The sequence below is a fragment of the Podarcis melisellensis genome (genome assembly GCF_964234715.1).
Source record: "Podarcis melisellensis genome assembly, chromosome: 3".
NCBI classification, from domain to species: domain Eukaryota; kingdom Metazoa; phylum Chordata; class Lepidosauria; order Squamata; family Lacertidae; genus Podarcis; species Podarcis melisellensis.
Window position 1 is genome coordinate 70,389,083 of NC_138530.1, and position 21,734 is coordinate 70,410,816.

General features: G+C 43.5%; 1 protein-coding gene across 2 annotated transcripts; it reads left to right on the top strand.

Moving 5' to 3' along the window:
- Nucleotides 1-20,688, top strand: TRAF3IP2 (TRAF3 interacting protein 2). 2 transcript variants are annotated; one of them, XM_081905521.1, is made up of 10 exons: nucleotides 1-168; nucleotides 4,046-4,112; nucleotides 5,704-6,459; nucleotides 10,701-10,890; nucleotides 11,613-11,809; nucleotides 12,680-12,768; nucleotides 14,071-14,139; nucleotides 16,580-16,696; nucleotides 18,926-19,000; nucleotides 20,100-20,688. In XM_081905521.1, exons 2-10 carry the CDS (start codon nucleotides 4,097-4,099, stop codon nucleotides 20,244-20,246), a joined length of 1,656 nt encoding a protein of 551 aa, XP_081761647.1. In that variant the 5' UTR covers nucleotides 1-168; nucleotides 4,046-4,096; the 3' UTR covers nucleotides 20,247-20,688. The 2 variants fall into 2 exon arrangements, with proteins under 2 accessions (XP_081761647.1, XP_081761646.1); XM_081905520.1 differs by lacking the exon at nucleotides 1-168 and having other exon boundaries at nucleotides 4,004-4,112.
- Nucleotides 20,689-21,734: the final 1,046 nt, after the last annotated feature.

Here is a 21,734-nt window from a genome sequence, read left to right on the forward strand (position 1 = left end):
TCCTGGTACTGACGAAGCCTGTTCAGCAACTTACCTGGCAGAGGAAGGCAGAGGAAAACAGAGAGAGAGAGAAAAGGGAGGGGAAGAGAAGAAGTCCTAAGAGAAGAAGGACCCTAGCAAGGCTAGGGTGGTCCTCTCTGCCTCCCTAGTCATCTTCTGGGGTCTAAGGTAAGTTCTCAAAGGTCCTTCCACCCCACTTCCTTATATATTTCTCACTAGCTGCTGACCCACTTTCTCTCATGTGGTTTGTTCTTCTCTGTCTGGGTGTGCTCTTCTTGGTTGCCAATTCTCTCCAGTAGCAAAAGGGCTGTGCTTAAGAGCTTTGGTGACCACTTTGCAGGTAGTTATAGCCGATTATCAGTGGGGAAGACAAATATTTTGAAAACACAGAAAGTTTGCTTCTGTTGTCCTGTACATCTGCAGTACTGTCGTGGGGAAATGTCAGGCCTTGCTACAGCAGATCCTCACAGGTTGAGAGACCATGGCTGCGATTCTTCTGCTCCTCCGTATATGCAATGCAAAATGAGCTTACTTAAACATATGGGTGTGAGAAGTGTCGACCTCTGTGTGTTTTTATGGGGCTCACAAGTGATTATGCTACTAATTAAATGGTTAAGCAAATTAGTAATGTTAGTGGATTTAGTTGTCAGAGATTAATAAATAATACAAGATAACAAATAGAAATACATTAATAAACAACACACACTTTTTATGGGAGAGAGACATTGTCACAGACCTATAGCTGAAGAAGGTCGCTAGGGTTCCATGCCTTAGATTGCTAAATGTTTCTATGAAATATGCAGACCTGAGTGCTGTTGAAAGCAGAATAGTGAGATTGATGAATAGTTCTTTTGGACATGCGTCTTTTGTCCTGTACCCTTTTTAATTTAAGAAAAATGCTGTGACAAAAGCATATGAAGGCAAGTGTAATTCTCTTATTCCCTCTGCCCCCCCCCCTCTCTCTCTCTCACACACACACATATATATATACTCAATAGTCTGCTTCCTCTCTTTTCTTCACATGCCTGAATCCTAGCTATGGGCCTGTCTTAAACAGCATGAAACTGAAGGCCTTTGAAGTGGGAGGAATTTACCTAGTACGCCATTCTTCACTGTGCATTCTTTCTCTTCCTGTCAGAAAAGGTTTAATCAAAAGCAGTCTGGTTTAGCGAGGCCTGTTCTTTGGAAATCTTGTAGGCCGACACAAGCCTTTAAGCAGGAAACTACACAGATTTCAAAAAATCTATGTGAAGAATTGTACTAAGCAGTGTGAATTTGGAACTGAGCATGAGAGTAAGATGTGATATTTCTTAAATGCTGAATCTTATTATGTTGTGCATTTCAGCCATCAATATGAACTCATCCATGATAAATTATTAGCTAGTTATTAGCATCTGCTTCTCTTACTACTCATCTACCACATCTTGGAAGCCTGAATGACTGTTATCCATTGGCACAGTCATTTAGTTATCAACATTTCTGTGCCTCTTTCTTTTAGCTAAGGGGAAACTGCTTCTGTGCTTCTAGTGTTTCCTAGTCCTTCAACCATGCTGACAGGCCAAATGTAAGACCGCCTCTCTGTCTGGGCCTTTTGCAACTCAGATTTGGAACAGCCTACTCACAAGAGCTTGAGTTTTCTGCCAAATCTCTCACTGAAGACCTCCAGAGCAATTTGCAGAAGGAATTTGGTTGCATAATGTAGTTTTGACAAGGAAGGGAGAGAAAACATAAGAGTTAATAGATCCTAAATTTTGTTAATGCAGGCAATTTTGAGCTAGACTGTTCAAGAGTGTAAGTCAGTATAATGCAAAAACCTATGTTCCCATGCTTTCAAGTATCTGTGCATATGCACGCCTTGAACAGATGATCAGCACTATAAGTTTTCATAGCAGTGTGCAGTGTGTAACTAAGACCGGGGAGACCTTGGGTCAAATCCCCACTTAGCCATGGAAAGCTCACTGGAGAACTTTGGGCCAGTCATGCTCTCTCAACTTAGTCTACCTCATAGGGTTGTTGTGAGGATAAAACAGGGAAGGGAAAGGACTGTGTATGCCACCTTGAGCTCCTTGAAGGAAAGGTGAGGTAGAAATGTCATAATAAATTAAATAAACCATAGAACCATAGAATTGCAGAGTTAGAAGGGACCACAAGGGTCATCTAGCCCAACCCCTTGCAGTGCAGGATACCTTTGCCTAAAGTGGCCTCAAACCCACGACCCTGAGGTTAAGAGTCTATTTTTTAAAAACATTGGCACTGCAGCACTATTTTTACTTCCCTGCCACGCTGATATATTCATTGTATATTCAGATGACTTGGGAAGTGGAGGGTTGAAGACCGTATTATAGACAGAGATGAGAGCTGTTCAAACCAGGATTTAATTACTTTTGCCCCAATCCTTTGGAAACAAAAGTCAGAATGAACTTTCCTCAAGCTGAGGATACAGTATGAAAATGTTCTCCTGGGTCTTTTTTATTCTCTTCCAACATCTCGGCAGTTACAATAAAATATCATCGTGACCATGAAGCAAAAAAGGAAACAAAAAACATTCATTTTAAAAATAAATTGCAGAGTGATTGTCTAGTTGCAATGTCCATTTGATCTCACTTTCTGCTACTAATGGGTGCTTTTTTCTTTCCATGTATTTTTTGGTTTTGCAGTCCTTTGGGAAAGGATGAGATTCAGCCTGATATTTTAGAGGTTAAAGAAGGAAGAGGGGGGACAGGATTGTTCTCTGACCTAGTCAGCAGATTTCCTATTGTATTTCATTTAGGAGTAGATTTTCATCATGCCTGTTTATGTTCCTCCAGAGTGAAATACATTTTTAAGTGATTAATTCTGATGATGTGGAGGTTACTACAGTTTAAAGTCCACAGGACTCTAGGTATGTGCAGGCAGTTTTCAGTGGTTTCTCCTCAGCAGAAACTGAAGAAGTTAAATTGGATTTGTTTCAGTTTTAATATTGAACTTTTCCCTTTATGCAACTGCAAAATGAGTGAGGCTTGAAGGAACACATCAAATCAGCTCTACTGGAACACATTATTATTCTTCCAAACTTGGCAAGAAAAATTAACCATGAATAACATGTGCTTCCTCAAATTAAACGCACGAATTTTTGGACCAGAGAGCTGCACAGGTCAGAATGGAGAAACAAACACTCACTTGTTAGGATCCTAAGTCCTTTAGGTTTTCCATCTGTGGGTAATAGCAGCTTTCGGAGGGCACTGGCTTGATTTGGGGCTAAAGTGCAAAGGCAAAGGCTTGCACCCTCCCTCTCCTGCATCACCTTCCAATCCAAATCTGTCACCAACTCCATACTTGGACATTCTGTGGCAAATTTATGTAACAAAATGCATATCTCTTAACTGTAACTAAAACTTGTAAGAGGTTTAACAAAGAATATTCTCACCTCTACCTAGTTTTATGTGTTTATTGCCTCCATAAAAGAGATGCAATATGGAATTGGAAATTGCTAATTTGGATAAGTCACAAGCTATGAAATTCAGGGTATTTTACCCATACACCCAGAGCCCAAATGGATGCTGTAAAATGAAAACTCAGGAGAGCTAAAGTAGGATGTCCTTAACAAGTATTAACTCTTGGTTCTGAAGTGTTGTACCATGGAGGACAGTGTCAAACTAAAAACATTTTGATTAGCAGGGGGATTTATTAATATTTGTGTATCAGAGACCCTAAAAAGCATGAAAGGTCTTTTGGGAAGGTGTAATAGCTAGAATGGAACAGGGAAGAGTTGCTATTTTATAAATAAAATCATAGTGAAAAAAGACGTGGGATGTGTTGGAGACAGTCACAAACAATATATTGCATAAATGAACCTTTTATTAACCTATTATTACCAGAGCCCACTTTTTAGAAAAAAATAGACCAGAACACCAGGTTCTAAGGATCCAAACCAACACAGCATCTATGGTACAGAAGACTAGATAGGAATGCTGCCACGAGACTAAGAATCCATATTGAGAGATCAATGTGATCAAAAGTTTAGCTCTGATCCTCAGCTATGATATTTTTGTCTTCCCCTGCGCAGTTGCATCTGCAGTTGGTACATCTATCGACGGATTTCTTAAAAAATATTGAAATGGCGTCCCTAACAGGTTAGTATTTTTGCTCCACAACTATGCAGAGTTAATTTAATTCTTCAAAAGCCATTCAACTAGTGATGATAAAATGCATCGTAATCTCTTGGCTGTCTAATCACGAATCACATCAGAGATGGGTAAACAGTGTGCTGCTTGCTGTGAAAAATTTACCTTGAAAGAATGCCAAATGCCTTCCAACACTGGCATAAAAACACACATCTCACCTGGAGACAGGAGCAATGGGTTGGGTATGAAACAAAAAGATTGGGGGTGAGGGGCCACTCAATGTGGCTTGTGCCCAACTTAATTCTGCTTGTAGGTATCTGAGCATAGAATCATAGAATTGTAGCTGGAAGGGATCATCTAGTCCAGGGGTTAGTAAACCTTTTCAGGAGAGGGCTGGTCCACTGTCCCTCAGACCTTGTGGGGGGGCCAGACCCACCCTCTCCCAAAAGCACCCCCCCAGAAGGACCCCCCTCTCCGGAAAGGACGCCGCGGCTGCCACTTAATATTTGGCAGCGTCGTCGTCCTCTGCCTCGGCCTGGGGTCCGCAGGACGCAGAGCCCAAGCCGCTGGCCTGGGCGGTGGAGGCAGCCTCCCCGCCACCACTGCTTCCTCCCACTTGGCTCTTGGCCATATGTGGCCACCTCAGTGGGAAGGAAGGGGCATCACCCAGAGGCACCTGCAGCTTCAGATTGGCTGCAGAAGCCGCGCCAGCGTCACAGAAGTTGGTCCCCGTGCGGCGAGGCTTCCGTGCCAGGCCGGTTTAGCACAAGGACTGACCAAGCGGGTGGCAAGGTTCGCAGGCCAGATTAATGGGCCTGGTGGACCACACCCGGCCACCAGGCCTTAGTTTGCCAACCCCTGATCTAATTCAACTCCCTGCAATGCAGGAATATCCAGCTGTCCCATATGGTCTCCTGGTATGCCCCACGGAAGACCTTACGGTCCGCAAATAATAGCATATTGGAGGTCCTGGGCTTCAAGGAGATTAGACTGGCCTCAACCAGGGCAAAGGCCTTTTCAGCTGTGGCCCCGGCCTGGTGGAATGCTCTATGACAAGAGACCAGGGCCCTACGAGATCTGACATCTTTCCGCAGGGCCTGCAAGACGGAGCTGTTCTGCCAGGCCTTTGGCCAGGGTCCAGTCTGACTCCCCCTTCTCCTTATAAGAACTTGCATGAAAGTGCCCCCCCAACTTTTCTCACAGGCTCATACAAGATCAGTATAAACAGTTAGGCCTGGTGAGCATTTAAGGTCCACATCCCTAATTTGCAGGTTGCCATCGTATTGGATTTCAATTTGATTCTGATTTGATTTTAGGATGTATTTTAATTGTTTGTTTTTATAGTAATATGTTATATATTTGATGTTAGCCGCTCTGAGCCTGGTTTTGGCCGGGGAGGGCAGGGTATAAATAAATTTAGTAGTACTATTACTACTAGTAGTAGTAGTATGGGGATTGAACCTGCAACCTTGACATTATCAGCACCATGTTCTAACCAACTGAGCTATCCAAGTTGTTCAAAAGATCAAACATCTTTGCTTGTATTTTATGCATAACAAATCAATAGACACCTTATACTGTATTTATTTTCTATTTTTAGGTGATACGATGGGTCGAAGTATACCAGTTGAACATGATGAAACTGGAGATTGGTCTCCATTTCCAGAGCATTCACTGGAAGAGGCTTTGGACCCTTCTGGTGAAAATATAGAGAACTTGGTGCCCATAGGATCTTATCCATCTCAAATGGCTTCTCATTCATTGACTAGGCAATCATGTTTCTGCAAGCACCTTAATCGTGTGGATTATAATAATGGTGATCTGGAAGCGTCTAACCACAATCACCTGCAACGATGCCAGGATTCTAGAAGGGAGATACCTCCTGGTCTAGTCACTGAATCAACAGCTTCATCAGAACTTCATATTTTATCTATAGACAAAAGGAACCAGCTGCTGAGGTCTAGGCCTTCAGCTGATTCTCCTGACACTGGACACAATTCTAGTGGTCTGCAACAAAGCTCATCTGACATTTACCAAAATTCATCTGGTGAAAGTCAGGAGAATGCAAATCTAAACCAAACTCAATGTAATAGACCACCAATAGACCTACGAACAGAAGATGCAGGATATGATTCTCAGCCTCTGGATCTTATGGGCATCAGGCAGCTAGAACCTCCATTGCCACTTACTTCCGTGTTTAACCTCCAAGACCTTCCAAGGCCTCTGATGTCCAGAGAGTTACCACAGATGGACCCTCAGCCATATCCTGTGTTCCCGCAACTGGCCCATCCTTCCCCACAATCTCAGTGGCATCCTAGATACTACATTCCTGGGGATTTACATTGCCAGAATCCATGTAAGTTAACTGGTCAGGTATTCAGAATACTTTTTTTCCTAAGTAGCTTAGAGAATTTTGCACAGTTTTTCCAACTATATTTAATCATAAGAAACGTGTGCTTCTGGCTTCTAGCATTTCTTGCCATCCACTTTTATGTTTGCAGTTCTTAGCTACACCAGTGGCCTCATAAAGGCTGGGGATTCCATTCAACAAATCAGCTGCACAGTTAGGATGTTTACACTTCTGAACGAGAAATCTTTGCTAATCTAATCCTCACATTTTGTGATCTGGCACTTGCTTTTCTCTACTATAACTTCCTGTCCTGATAATATTATATTTCCCTTTTTCATTCTTTAATCACTTCCATCATTTTTCTCCTTCCTTTCTGCCAGAATTTGAAGATTCAATAGTTTTCTCTCCTATTATCAACTTGCTAAAACTAGACTAAAAGTATGCATCAACTCTGTATGTACCCAAAATTACAAGGCAAATCAGGGTGATTTCTGATTGCACCATTAAATGCCTTCTCCTATGGAGAGATCTCTAACATATCCCCAAAAATCTGTGGTGGGAAGTGTCTACCCACCACCACTGACCCTTGGAGTAACAAGGGCCTTACTCGGGGTGACATTTCCTCCACCAACCCAGTCCTTCCTGGCAATTAATGCTAACTTTCCACCCCTCCTTCCCCTGAGCAAATCAATACAGTGGTGCCCCGCAAGACGAATGCCTCGCAAGACGAAAAACCCGCAAGACGAAAGGGTTTTTCGGTTTTTGCGACGCTTCGCTAGACGATTTTCCCTATGGGCTTGCATCGCAAGACGAAAGCCCATAGGGAAATCTCGGGGACCTTTTTTTAAATGCTGGCGGTGGGGAGCAAAGCCTTTTCCCCCCCTCCGGACTTCAGAAGAGGTCCAGGAAGGCCGGCGGGGGCGAAAGGCTTTGCTCCCCACCGCCAGCATTTTAAAAGCGGTCCGGGATAGCAGGGAAGCGCTTCCCGCTATCCCGGACGGCTTTTGAAGGCAGGCGGGGGGGGCAAAGACTTTTGCCCCCCGCCCGCCTTGGGAAGAGGTCCTGGACCTCTTCCCAAGGCGGGCGGGGGGCAAAAGTCTTTGCCCCCCCCTGCCTGCCTAACCGGGGGCTTTTAAATCGCCCCGGGACTGTCCGGGGCGATTTAAAAGCCCCCGGACGGCTTTTGAAGCCTCCCCCCGCCGCCCGGCTTCGGGGCATCGTCCCGATGCCGGGAGGCGGGGCAGGAACGCCTCTCCCAGCCGCCCAGCTTCGGGGCATCGTTCCGATGCCGGGCGGTGGGGCAGGAACGCCTCCCCCCGCCGCCCGGCATCGGAACGATGTCCCGAAGCCCGGCGGCGGGGCGGGAAAGCCTCCCCCCGCCGCCCGGCATCGGAACAATGTCCCGAAGCCCGGCGGCGGGGCGGGAAAGCCTCCCCCCGCCGCCCGGCATCGGAACGATGTCCCGAAGCTGGGCGGTGGGGCAGGAACGCCTCCCCCAGCCGCCTGGCTTCGGGGCATTGTCCCGATGCCGGGCGGCGGGGCAGGAACGCCTCCCCCAGCCGCCCGGCATCGGAACGATGTCCCGAAGCCGGGCGGCCGGGCGAGAAAGCCTTTGTCCCCCCTGCCTGCCTTCCCAGGGGCTTTTAAATCGCCCCGGACAGCGGAGAAGTCCTCCGCTGTCCCGGGCGATTTTAAAATGCCGCCCGCCAGAAGAGGTCGGGGGAAGGCGGTTTCCATAGGAACGCATTAATTGATTTTCAATGCATTCCTATGGAAAACCGTGCATCGCAAGACGAAGAGACTTGCGGAACGAATTAATTTCGTCTTGCGAGGCACCACTGTATAGACATTTCTTTCCCTCAACACCCCTGCCTTTCCTCAGTTCCCAGGTTCATGCTGTACTGCAGAAATTGTAATGTCTGTGTTTAGGGGAGGAAACGTGAAAGGTGCCCTGCTCCTGCATTAAAACCCCTATGGGTATCTGCCTACAGTTTATCAGGCTCCACACTCTGGAGGGGCTGCAAGTTTCATTCACTTCTGTGAAAAGTTACAGCGGTTTTTAGATTCCCCATTATTGTGAATTTACCCACCTCACTGTTCCTCATATTCCCTGGGGGTCTTATGGCTTTTATAGCCATCTGCCAGTGTTGTCACCTGACAGATATTTGGATGCCAAGTCCTCTTTCGTGTCATCCCTGCATTCTGGCACCCTGATGCTTCCAACTAGAAGCAATCCCACCACGTGCCCATACTGTGCCATGTTCTTGCGCAAAGCTGCACTAGGTTACAGACGCTTCAGGTTACAGGCTCCGCTAACCCTGAAATAGTACCTCGGGTTAAGAACTTTACTTCAGGATGAGAACAGAAATTGTGCGGTGGCGCAGGAGCAGTGGGAGGCCCCATTAGCTAAAGTGGTACTTCAGGTTAAGAACAGTTTCAGGTTAAGAATGGACCTCTGGAACGAATTAATTTCTTAACCCGAGGTACCACTGTATTCGAAAAGATATAAGTGATAATTAGGAGGATAGCTGAAAATGCACAGGAATCCCCAGGCCTGGGACAGTCTGATTCATCATGCCTTTCCATGGAAGTGTTCAAAGTTTGAGCCACTATCACATCAGATTTGATCACCCCACTTTCCATGCTAAGAAGGGAAACCTAGAACATAAAGACAAAAATTACTTGCTAAATGGACCCAGACTACACCGCCCCCTCATTTCTCACCCTGTTAAATATATACTAGTTTAACAGTGCTACTTGAACAACACTTTCTTTAAAACATGAGCCATTATGTAATTTGAGCCATATTGCAAGAGCCTCCCCCCACCCCACAAAAACCCCAAACCAACATACTTGTTCAGAGCTGGAGGCAGTATTTTGCTTACTAACTTCCTATCTTCTACGAGGCATAAAATGGCTTCCTGACAGCTTTTCACATTTCCAATGATTACTGGGCAATCATCGCTCACAATAGGGTTTTGTACTTAATGTGTTCTAATGTGCACCTTCTAGACAGAAACAATCTAGTGTGCTGTGCTCCCAGGCAGCCATCTAGCCAGGGCATCTGCTCTCTCATATTCATAATAGACTCAGCACTGCATTTCAGCTGCATTCTCTCAATGATAATGCCTTCTGAAATGAATGTTACTTTTGCAAGGGAGTTCCTAGTATTCAAATCACAGGTATGTGATTGCTGGAGGTGAAACCAGCTCATATTCCCATGGAAGGAAGGGCAAGATAAATTGCTGGAGCTGGAGCATTCCTAGTTCTTGCATTTCCGTCACGAGTCTTGTAGCTTTTTGAGTTTATGATCACACCAAAGTGAAGCACTTTGAGACTTTGTTCATTTCAATGAGTTAACATGGCGTCTAAGGCCATAATCCTCCCCACACTGATCTACAAGTAAGCCTCATTTATTTATTTGTTTATTTCCAACATTTGTTTCCCACTTTTCTATAACTCATAATCAGACTGGATTATAGTAATCAATCAAAAAATCAAGTGCTTCCTTTGCTGTCAATATGCAAAGGGTTGCCCTGTTCCTCTATCCTATTCATTAGTTTGCTGAAAGAGTGCTTAATTTGGCCAGGTGTTTTCTTAAAATCTAAAACCGTAAGAAAACCATGAAAAATACAAAACACAATCTATCTACAACTAACCAATTTTAAGACTATTGATTTCAGTGGGACAGTGAAGCACATACTTAAATCCCTAGTAGAAATGCTTGACTTTGGCTGAATTGTGCCCAAGGTTTTCAAGGAGAGAAACCTGATTGCACTGTGAACTTAAACAAAAACAACCCTCCAGTACTGATGCTCATAATTTTATTTCACACCATTTTAGTCTGTTCACAACACTGACAATTTTCTTAATTGTCAAGATTCTCAATTCCAAATCTGCCATATCTTCCAGAGTGAGGCAACATACTGCTAACCTTTTCTGGAAGTAAAAAAGTGGATCATTCCCATTAGGTATACTATGAACCTATTCCCATCACTCAACTAGTGAAGCGAACTTTACGGCCTGCCACTACATCGCGGGCATCACCTTCAGCAAATTGGAAGTTCTGCTTAAAGTGACAGAGACCATTTTCTAGTACACAATTTCATGCTTAAGCCTATCGATTCTAGTTGGTGCAATGTGCTAAACTTGTAGTTTGATCATATTCATTAGCTGTTTTGTTAAATTCTGTTGTTCAAAGGTGACTTAACTATGCAGTGGCTCAAATTTTCCTTTTCTACTCTTAGATGGGCAAACACGCTACCAACACTTCGCACATCCACCTCAACCACGGCTTCCTGTTCCTGGCCCTTGTGTAAGAGCCATCCATCCTGGCCGGCAAATAATCCCAAATTATTCCAGTCCTCCTTCTCCTAAATGTAATGAAGAAAGGCTTCCTGAGAGAGAGAGCTCTTCTGGAGAATTTAAAAGATTGTAGTAAGTTTGTCCTGAGATTCACTGGGAAATTGCAGCAGCAAGAAGCTGGCGGAAGCAAGACAGAGGCTGTCTTGACTGTGGCAGTGGTGCTATTGGTATGCATAAGGTGTTGTTTTAACTGTGGCAGCTGAAGTAGGTCTAAACAGCCTTCCCCAATCAGGTGCCTTTCCAACATTTTGGACTACAGCTCCCATAATCCCTGATCACTGACTGTGCTGGACCTGGTATAAAGGCCTGGGTGATTCACAGTACCAGACTGCTTTTATATCACACTAGAGAGAGTTTTTCAGAATGCCGAGTACGTTTATCTCTTTTTTTTGCTACATTTATAACCCAGTTTTTGGCCAATGCACAGCAGGAACTTTGCAATTTAAGATATTAGAACAAGCAAAATTAAAAGCTAAAATAATGAATTCTTTTAGACCTCTGGTGGTCTCTTCAGGGGCTAGTGGCACATGCTCCCTGCCCTGGGCTTATTGTGGGGCTCGTGGATCTTTAAGCAGCCTCTGGAAAGATGCTGGAGGGCCTCCTAGAGAGACTCTCTTAGGCTTCCTCTTCAGGAGCTGACAGCATGAGATCAGTCATGCATTGAGCCACCTTTTTATTGCTAAAGTGACTTTTTCATAAAAGAAAAATTTTCTCATTAAAAACAGGCCTCATGCATGTGCTGTTAGAATCAGCAGCTTTTAACATTTTATAATGATTCTTCATGTTTTTCCTAGTGGCCAGTTTCAGAACCAACTACTGCATGGTGGAGCATCATCCAAGGCTTATGGCGCTCATGAGGACATCTATAGGTGCCCTTCTGATTCCATGGCTCAGCCTAATGGCCCACCATGCCCAGCTGCCATCCCAAGGCCTCCAAGTAATTTTGCAGTAAGGGGAACACTGAGGACAAGTAATTTGCCAGAAGAGCTGCGTAAGTCTCCCCCCCCCCCGCCATGTTTGGAAAATTGTGTATATAAAGCCATAGCATTAGTTAGTGAAGAAAGTGGATGGTCCAGTCCTAGCAGAATCATGCATACATAGAACCACACTCTCCTGCTGATCACAGCAACTTCTAGTGCTGCCTCAGCCTAACAGCAGATAACACCAGGGCATGGCCTTTTAAAACTGGTATCTTCTAGTTGTCCCGGAAGTGGATCCTTTTCACCAGAAGCCCAGCTATAACCTTAAAGGGCCTGAAACTATTCCAGGTGGAGACTGCCAGGATACAACTCTGCTAGGCCTGAGGTTCTTGCTGCTCCCCATGTCCTTGATTTAACCACATCCACATTTTGGGGTTCAAAGTAGCATGCAGTTCAAAGTGTTAAGCAGGCACCATGCAATTAATCTGGAGAACAGACAGCTAGAAGGATTAGGAGGAAGTGCCTGGAGGAGGAAGTGACATTTTCATGGCTTATAACAGTCGTATTTATGAACTTTCAATTTTTTAACGTTAGGGTCCAGGAATCATTAGGTGGTTGGAGAAGGAGCATTTTCAATTGAAAGTGTCATATACTCTGAGGGTTTCTGCTTTTCAGAGCAGGGACATGGGACAAATTAAAGCTATTCTAGAGGTCTCTAATGGAGATGCCTAGCATGATCACAAGACACTGAGCCAGTTCAGCTCCATTGTACAAATAATAATCAACCCAGTCAGATGGGTGGAGTATAAGTAATAAATTATTATGACTATTATCTAAACCAAACAAGATAGAGCTTATTGTCTGCTCTGTGCTAGTATAACAAAGAAAAGACAAGCGCTTTTTTCTAGTACTTTGAACAATACTTTGATCATCTCTCTTAGGTAAAGTCTTCATAACCTACTCTGTGGACACAGCTGAGGAGGTCATGAAATTTGTGAACTTTTTGTTTGTAAATGGATTTCAGACAGCTGTAAGTACTCTATTCTGGAAGGGTGTTTCCCTTTGCTGGAATTCAATCAAGAATGTATGAAATCGGTTGTCTATATCTTTAAAGCTTTGTCTTCCTTTTTAATGTTCCTGCCTGCACTGATGAATCTTGTATGCAGGGGCATGTACTCAAACCCTAAATATATGAATAAGGGGGGAAGAGGCTTAAGTGGTGTATTTGAAATTCCAACACAAAGTTTATGTAATACACTAAGTGGAGTAACGTACTGACAATCCTTTGGAACATTGAAACTGTTTCCACATCACCTGTACAACACAAGCTTATGCAGTTTTGCTTGGAAGCAAGTCACACTGTGTTCAATAGGGCTTCAGGGCAAGTGTGGATAGGGTTGTATTTTCCCTCAAGGTCACTGAAGGAGTTCAGGTTTAAACAGGGGTCTAAACTTTGCATCACAGCCGAAACCCCAGGCAGTGAACTGTCTTGGAATACAAGAATCCTACACAACAGCACAGGGGACAAGATGGAATGACCTCACAAACTCTGAATAATGCTTCTTTTTTCTAGAGGGGGAAAGGTGTGATTCTTTGCCACTTTTGACAAACTGGGGTTCAATCTTGCAGAATACTAGGCAAGGTGATATGGAGCCATGGCTCAGTGTTGCTAAAGACCATGGAGGGGAAGGCAGATGGTGGAAATTGAAACAAAGGATTGGATGGAATCAGAGGAGGACAGTACAGAGTCAATAATGCATTAGTACAGAATAACATTTTTGAAGCAGGAGGAGGAGCAGGAGGTCCAGAACAAAACCATTAAAATACACTGAAAGTGTATACGGTTTTTGCAGAATACACCTGCTGTCAAAGACCCATCTGGAGTCGGCCTCAGGTGACAGAAGGGGAAAATAATTAGCTGAGGTCCCTGGAGATTCCTTGTCAGCTGTGATATAGCTAGCAGAAACTTACCAAGCTGCAGAAATGCCCTGGCTCTTTGTGAATAGAGAGCCTTGTTAGACTATATACACTTGCACCTCAGCTTTTGAACTGGGAAACTACACATTGAGGGTAGGACCATATTATGCCTTCAAAACACATCCAATAAACATTTAAAGAGCATGGCTTCCCCCAAAGCATCCTGGGAACTGTAGTTTAAGGTTGCAGGGAATCGTAGCTTTGTGAAGAATAAACTAAACTTCCCAGGATTCTTTGAGGGAAGTCATATGCCTTCAATATGCATTGGAGATACTTTGTGAATCTTCTTTGTATTGATGGAAATATTTGCCTCTGCGCACAAAGCTTAAGAAATGTTATTTTCTCGTTCTTATAGATTGATATATTTGAGGACACAGTTCGAGGTATTGACATTATCAAGTGGATGGAACGCTACCTGAGTGATGTAAGTAAAGGGGGGGGGGAGGTGGTTCTTGTGCAAGCATTTTCCACAGGCAGCTCAAAGACAGTTTTCGGCATAGGAAGCTCAACGGCAATCCTTAAGGAATCAGTCCTTAAGACAATACTGGTAAGAACCCACGGACTGAAACAGAAGCATCTCCTGTCCCCCTTGTGACTTAATTATTCATGTTGTTCCTACCCTTGCCTCCCCACCCATTCTGTCTAATTTAAAATGTGAGCCTTCTAAGATAGGAGAACTTGGCTTTCATAGATCTGTAAAATGCCTGTGTTAGCCACATATTTATTTGTTTAGGTTTTTAAATGTTGCATGCAGAAGCAAAAACATTTGTGTTTTTAGCTTATAAATGCATAACAAAATAAAATAAACACATCAGGCCTTTTCAAGCATTCCAAACAAATGCGTGGGGAAGGAGGGGGGCTTATGCCAGCCATGCCCCAACATCCTTGTGGGTGCACTTTCTATGTCCATTGCACACCCCACCCCAATCTTCTCAGGAAATATGAAAAAAGTTTGCAAACACTTTCTATTTCCAGATTTCCTCATGATAGGGAGCCCATGCATTTTGGAACCCTGTTTGACATAGAGGCTTTGCATAGAAGATACTGCTAAGTATTTTAGGATCACAAACGAAAGAGCACAATCCTAAGCATATCTGCTCAGAGGTTAAGTTCTACTGAATTTAGGGAGGCTTACTCCTGGCAAAATGGGGTTTAGGCTTGCAGTCTAAAGCACTTGGGGAAGGAGGACCTACATAAGATTAAAAGAACTGTTGACAAGCTGTGTGCATTCCACAATGACATTGTGTTAGTGCTAAGTGTACAGCTGAAGGCAGAATTGTGCCTTCGCTTTAATTGTTTAAAAATAAACAAGTTCTTTCCAGGGGCCCCAAATCGTGAAAACAGGCTCATGGGTGTGTGGGTGTGTATGAACAAAATTCAGTTAAAATCCTCATTATACCTCTTCAAATGAAAAGTAAAACTTAATCAAGACACAATCTGAAGCTGGTGGGGCACAGCTGCTACGCTAGCTTCCCAGCAGTGGGCCACTACTGCTTACCTGGACGGGGAGGTGGCAGAAATGACAGCATGGTGACTCACCTGCCAAGAAGCTGGTGTTGTGTCTCTGTCCCACCTGGCAAACTGCTTCTGGACACAGCAATTAAAGCAGAGACTGAAAAAGCTCTTACGGGTTCTTTTTAAAAATCACCAGTGATGAGGGTGTGCATATTAACTTCCTGTAGAAGGGCATTCTGTAAATATGGGAACCTCACTGAAAAGGCCATGTCCTTAGTTGCTGTTCATCTTCTTAGTGGACCAGGCAGTAGGGCCTATGGGGCTGATCTTCATGCTCAGGCAGGCTCGTTGTCAGGAGCTGCAGTCTGGGGCAGGTCAGCAATAAAACAATAAAGCACCTGATGTCAGTGAAGTTAACTATTTATTAAAAAAAAAAAAATAGCTCAGTCCTAGTGATCCAGGCAACTCTTCCGAGTAGGACTTGCCTCAACGGGGCATTTGTGAGGACTGAAGGTCCCTGCCTCCCCTCTGCTCTCTAAGGCTCCTCCCCTGGTTCCTTCCCCAGCAGCCTAAGGCTCCTTCATCTTGTCTCTCATTGCTCTACCGTCTTCATTCCTCTGTGTGTTCTGAGAGAGCAGGAGGTGGGAAGCTTCCACCTGAGTCTGGACTGCCTGCTGCCACAGCCTCTTCCTGTTCACTAAACCCTGTTGCCTCTTCAGCTTCCGACACCTCCTCCTCCCCGTGTGCTTCCTCTTTTTCCTCTGACCACATATTGTTGTCCCACCACCAATCCCCTGCTCTGAGCCCTCTTCTTACTGGGGGTTCCCTTGCCTTTAGGTCATCCTAAATGGTTTAGAACTTTAAAAGACGAAACCAGCACTTTATATTTGGTCTGGAAACAAACAGGCAGGCAGCATAACCAGAAGAGAATAGGTACAAAACAGAAACAAAAGTAAGGATATTTATTAATGGTCACAATTTTATAGAGGTCACAAATCATGGTCTATTTGAGCATAGAATTCAGATTCTCCTGAAATAGGGAACATATTCTACTAGAAAGAGTGATAGAGTTTCAATTAATAAACAGTAATGGTGCATTGTTTATGCATACATTATTTTTAGATTTATGTTTCTGGAAGATAACCTGGTCAATGCTAAAATGTATTTTTTCCCCTCTCCATTTTAAAGTATGTTAAAATTTACTAGTGGAGAGAGAGCGCCTGGAAATCCGGTATGAGGAAATACAGTGTGCAGAGATTAGTTTTGCTTCATTGCCAAAATGCACTGGATTGTCTTATGCTTCCAGAGAACATCAGATCACGTATAATACAAACTGGCAGGTTTCCAAGCTGCTCTGCCCAACCACACTGCATTTTACAATTTCATAAAAGCGTCTTTCTCCCTGACAGAAGACAGTGATGATAATCATAGCAATCAGTCCAAAATACAAACAGGATGTTGAAGGGGCTGAATCCCAGCTGGACAAGGATGAGCATGGCTTACATACTAAGTATATCCACAGGATGGTAAGTGAGGACATGTGCTTGCCGTTTCAAAAGAGTTCTGCAGCTTCCTTTCGCCCAAATAACTGCCCTTTGTGTCTTGTCCTTCATCAGTCCTGCAGTTAAGTGCCGCTTTGTTGGTGTTCCCTGTTAGTACTGAATGTTTTTTAGAAGCAGTGCTACTTGCAACTGCTCAGAAGTTCTGTTTGAGATAAATGTATATGACTGGCTGCTTGAGTTTCTTTATGGCTTTTGCAGCCTGTTTAAATCCCTTTATACCCTTTCCCCAAGTCCCTTAATATGAGCTTATCTCATGCCTGCACTTCCTCATACAGATTCAGTCCAGAAAGAGATGGGAATCCACAAACAACAGTAAATCTGACTGCCTGACCTATGAAAATAAGCATGGGGCAGGCGGGGAAGGAAATTCCCATCTGAGCTAGTGTATTCTTTGTCTCCGTGCATTTGATCTGCTCTCCCTTATGGCCCTCCCATTGCCACAGAAACTCAGCTTGCTCACACCCTCACAAAATCTCTCTAGAGTTTCTTCTGATTGGATCAAATAAGCTGCCAACAAAGTTGGTTCCTCTTTCAGCTGGGAGATAAGTACAGTATTAAGTAAAAGAACATCCACCAGTGAATCAGACTTCTTCACGTGACACAAAAACATAGAGCCAGACTGTGAAAAAGAAGCACAAGTCTTGTTAGGGAAAGGCATAATTTCTTCAAACATTGTTACAATGAACACTCCTAACAGGAGAAAAAGCTTCCTGATTTAGAATCATAGAATTGTAGAGTTGGAAGGGACCCCACGGATCATCTAGTCCAACTCCCTGCAGTGCAGGAATATGTATGTGGCCTGTATGTGCCACAATATGTATGTGGCCTGTATATGTATTGAACCCGCAACCTTGGCATTATCAGCACCATGCTGTAACCAACTGAGCTGGGCAGAAGTTTCAATAGTGTCTGTGGACTTTATCCAACATGAGTCCACTTTGATTAGAACCAATGTAATTAATGGGCATTACTAACTCACGTCCATTAATTTCAGTCTACTGTATAATGGAGCTGGATAGAACCTAGTGAGTTTCTTTCTTCCAACATTGCTTTGCATCAACATAGGATCATTTTTGATGGGCTGTATATAAATCAATCAATCAACCAACCAACCAACCAACCAAAAGGCACAGTTCAGCAAAAGCTATGTAAGCCTAAGTCATATTCCACTGCTTTCAGTAGGACTTACCGTAGTTGTGATTAGTTATGGCTGGTGATTTAAGATTAACCAGACTCTTCACCCAGATACCCAACTGGTATTTGCGATATCTAAAATTTGTGGTATCTATGTCTTGGCAGCACACAAGGGACAGCGGGGAGCTCAGATCCTGATACAATTTCTGAGCTATAAGTCAAGCACCCCTTTCTTTTCTTCATGATACTCATTTGAAACATGGGAAGTAGCTTGGAGAACCAACTTACAAGCCTAGTGTCACAGGTTTCACCACAGCTTAGGAAACACCTGTGTGTGCACAGCAGGTCCTGAGCATCAGTTGTTACTAATCCAGGCTCATTTCAGACCAGAGATGGACTGTAGGGGGCTCGGAAATCAAGCTGAATTGAATTAGGACAGGGGGAAATTACCGGTAAACCCCTAAGCTGGTCAAAAGTCCAGGTTATTTCAGAAATCAAATACAATTCTATTCTGTATTGTTGTCAACAAAACACAGGTTCTGTAGTAAGGAACTGATTTTCTTTTTTATATTATTTAAAACACACACACAGAGATTTAGATATCACTTCCTAGTATACCTAAACAGCAGATGAGAAAATACAATTTTAGTGTTAGGGGTCTTCAGTCAAGAATATGCATCAATGGGTTGCCTGCACACTGCGACACATGTACTTGCAATGTGAAGGTGAGGGGGAAAGGGGAACGAGACACAGTTCTGCCACCTCCAAATATGTGACTGGCATTGTCAAGATTTGAGAATGCTGAGCAGGGCAGGGCATGTAGTTTCTGATGTGGTGTAAGAAACAGCTGGCACCACCCTGATGCTTCTGAAATTCAGTGCAGAAGGAGAGGCCTACACAAACAGGCTTGCACATGTGAAGCCTAACCACTGGATTCAGGAAATGTGATACAGCAGACAAGTTGAGTAGGAATGGGCTCCAGCACAAAGAATGGTTGGAGGATAAGAATGCATAATTCTTACAATTATATTCGGGCTAATGTTGTTTTTCATATTTTAGATGCAAATTGAGTTTATACAGCAAGGAAGCATGAACTTTAGATTCATTCCTGTGCTTTTCCCAAATGCAAAAAAGGTAAAGAAAACTGATTAATCATGCTATTTTTATTTCTTTTTACAACCCGAGACAAAAACCTTCAAAACCCTTTTTTGAATGTTGAACAAAATCATGTTAGTATTTCAAGTGGCACCTTAGACAAATGCTTCATAACATTTTTAGATAAAGGTCTAGTTTGATTTCAGTAGTATGCTTTTTATTCAGTGTGACTGGCACAATTTATCCTGTTTTGATGGAATATACCCATTGTTTCTATTTCCCCTCTTTGAACTTATATATGAGGTAGCTTTGAACCCCTTTGCTCAATATAGTACCAAACACCTGTTTGATGAGCAGCTGTGGAGACCTTACATGCAGTTGTGTTCATGCAGCCTGCTGGTCCTGTCAAAGATAGGTAGCAATCTCACAGCAGCCTTTAGAAAAGGAACAGAGCAAACTACCTTTGTCCCCGTCTTTGTACCATACCGGGAAATCTCACAACCACGTATCAACTCTTTCCCAATTTCCTCTTCCCAAATCCCACTGAGATGATCAGGCTGTAGGAATGCTGTTTTCTCCAACCATTTGGATTAGTGGGGATCCACTACCGGGAGGTGGGGTTTCAGCAGTCTCCTCAAGTGTGATTACGTGAGAAGATATCACTTAACTACAAGATCCTCTTTCTCCATGGAACTTTGCTTGCCTCCTTGGAGTGCCTTGGTGAGGACACTTGGAGGGGAGGTTCTGCTATAAATGAATGTGGTGATGTAAAATAATTTCCATTGTCCCTCAGTTTGAAGGCTGGAGAGTGCATTCTGGGACTATGTCTACTTTATGTCAGTTAAAGAGCATTAAAACTAAGTGATGGCTAATGCCACAATGTGCTGACAGCAATGTTTCACACAGGTGATTTCTACAATGAATTATTCAAATTGCACCATAAGCTGAGAGGGGACCCAAAGCATGACTAATTGCTTGTTTTGGCAAAGGCTCTTAAGAAAGGGAGGGAGGGGAAGGTATATGCCTGTGACTGTGGTGCCTTCAGGCATCACAGGTGAAATACAGAACGGCTGAAATACAAAGCTGAAATACAGAACGGAATTTAATATAGCTGCCTTCCACCCTCCCTCCCCCACAGGAGCATGTGCCTACCTGGCTTCAGAACACTCACATCTACAATTGGCCCCAAAATAAAAAGAACATTCTGTTGCGGTTGCTGAGAGAAGAGGAATATGTTGCTCCTCCGATAGGACCTTTGCCCACTCTCCAGGTTGTGCCTTTATGAATGTCCATTAAAGTGCATATGAAGCAATCGTTGTATAACTGTTGGCTGGCAGCCAGGGTTTTCCTGGCTTCCCCTTCTAGGGTGATGAACAGCATGTGCACACAGACACACACACTAGAATTGTCTTGGGTTAATGCAAGCCCATGTGTTTTCTTTTATTCTGAATGTTTCCTTCTGCAACTGATCAGGCACGTTGCTTCCCTGGCAATATTTAAACAAACTGCAAATGGAAAGAACGTCTCATCGCTTTGTCTTCTAGCAACTTGCTTTCGAAGTCTGCGGCACAGCCAGTTAGTACAGTGAGTGGCACTGTAATAAGCAAAACAATTGCATTCCTGTTTCCTCTGGGTTCCTTTTATTATTGGCCAGCTGTTCTTGCATTGTGCAATGGTCTCCTGCAGTCATTTCATATACACAATAAAACTGTGGTCTTTCGTATGGATTGCTATCATTCTCACTGTAGAGAAAGACATGAGTGTTTCAACAGTTTAATTGTGGGTAAACACAGACATTAACCCGCCCCCAAGGTTAGTGTGTGTGTGTGTGTGTGTGTGTGTGTAATCTTTTTCATACATCATGGAGTTTTCTTTGCTAGTTTGGCTGTGAAACATAGCATAATGATTTTATGCTGGATTCGGGCAGCATAAACTGTTAAACGCAGGTCAAGCACCATCTGTGCTCTATTTGAATACCCTACCACTTATTAGGGTAGAGCTGCACATTACACTTGACATGCGGCTACTCCCCCAAACAGCATCCTCTAATGTCAGTCTCCCCTATTACATGCAGAATTGCTTATCCTGTGACATGACAACTCCATGAACTGCATTTCTTTAGCAGTGTCAGCTGGGGATACTGTATGTAAACCTGAGGGATCTTTATTGAGAAGGCAGCTGTTGACATGGGTGGAGGACAGTTAAAGGCTACATTCCCTGTTCAACAAGTGATGGAAGCTTACCCAACCCACCGCAAGCCTAATAGAAGCATGAGGGTTTTTTTTTACAGGATTGCAACTGGGATAAGGCTTAAAGCTCACCTCCCTGTGTGTTGTGGTACTGATCAAATTCAGGGTTCCATAACTATTGCTCATTACAAAAATAAATAAATAAACACCACCTATGACTGATTTAGCATTCTGAGCAGTTCTGCCCTTAGACTGTAACCTGCGACATACTGGGAAGTAAGTTCAACTGAAGCTGACAGAACTTCATTCTGAATAAAGCTGAACATGGAATAGGTTGGGGAAAGTTTACTGCTAGTTTGACTTAATTAAAACTAGTGTGAAAGGGGAAAGGAGGCCCGATAGTATAGATTATGAAAATGAGTCTCAGAACATGCCAGGAGTTGAAGAAGAAATATTACCATATATTTGCTGCCCAAATCCATTATGTTTCCATGTAAATAACAACATAACAAATGAGATAAGCGCTCAGTTAATTAATGAGTACATTAAGGCTGCCATTCTTACCTAGCAGAAATTATTGATCT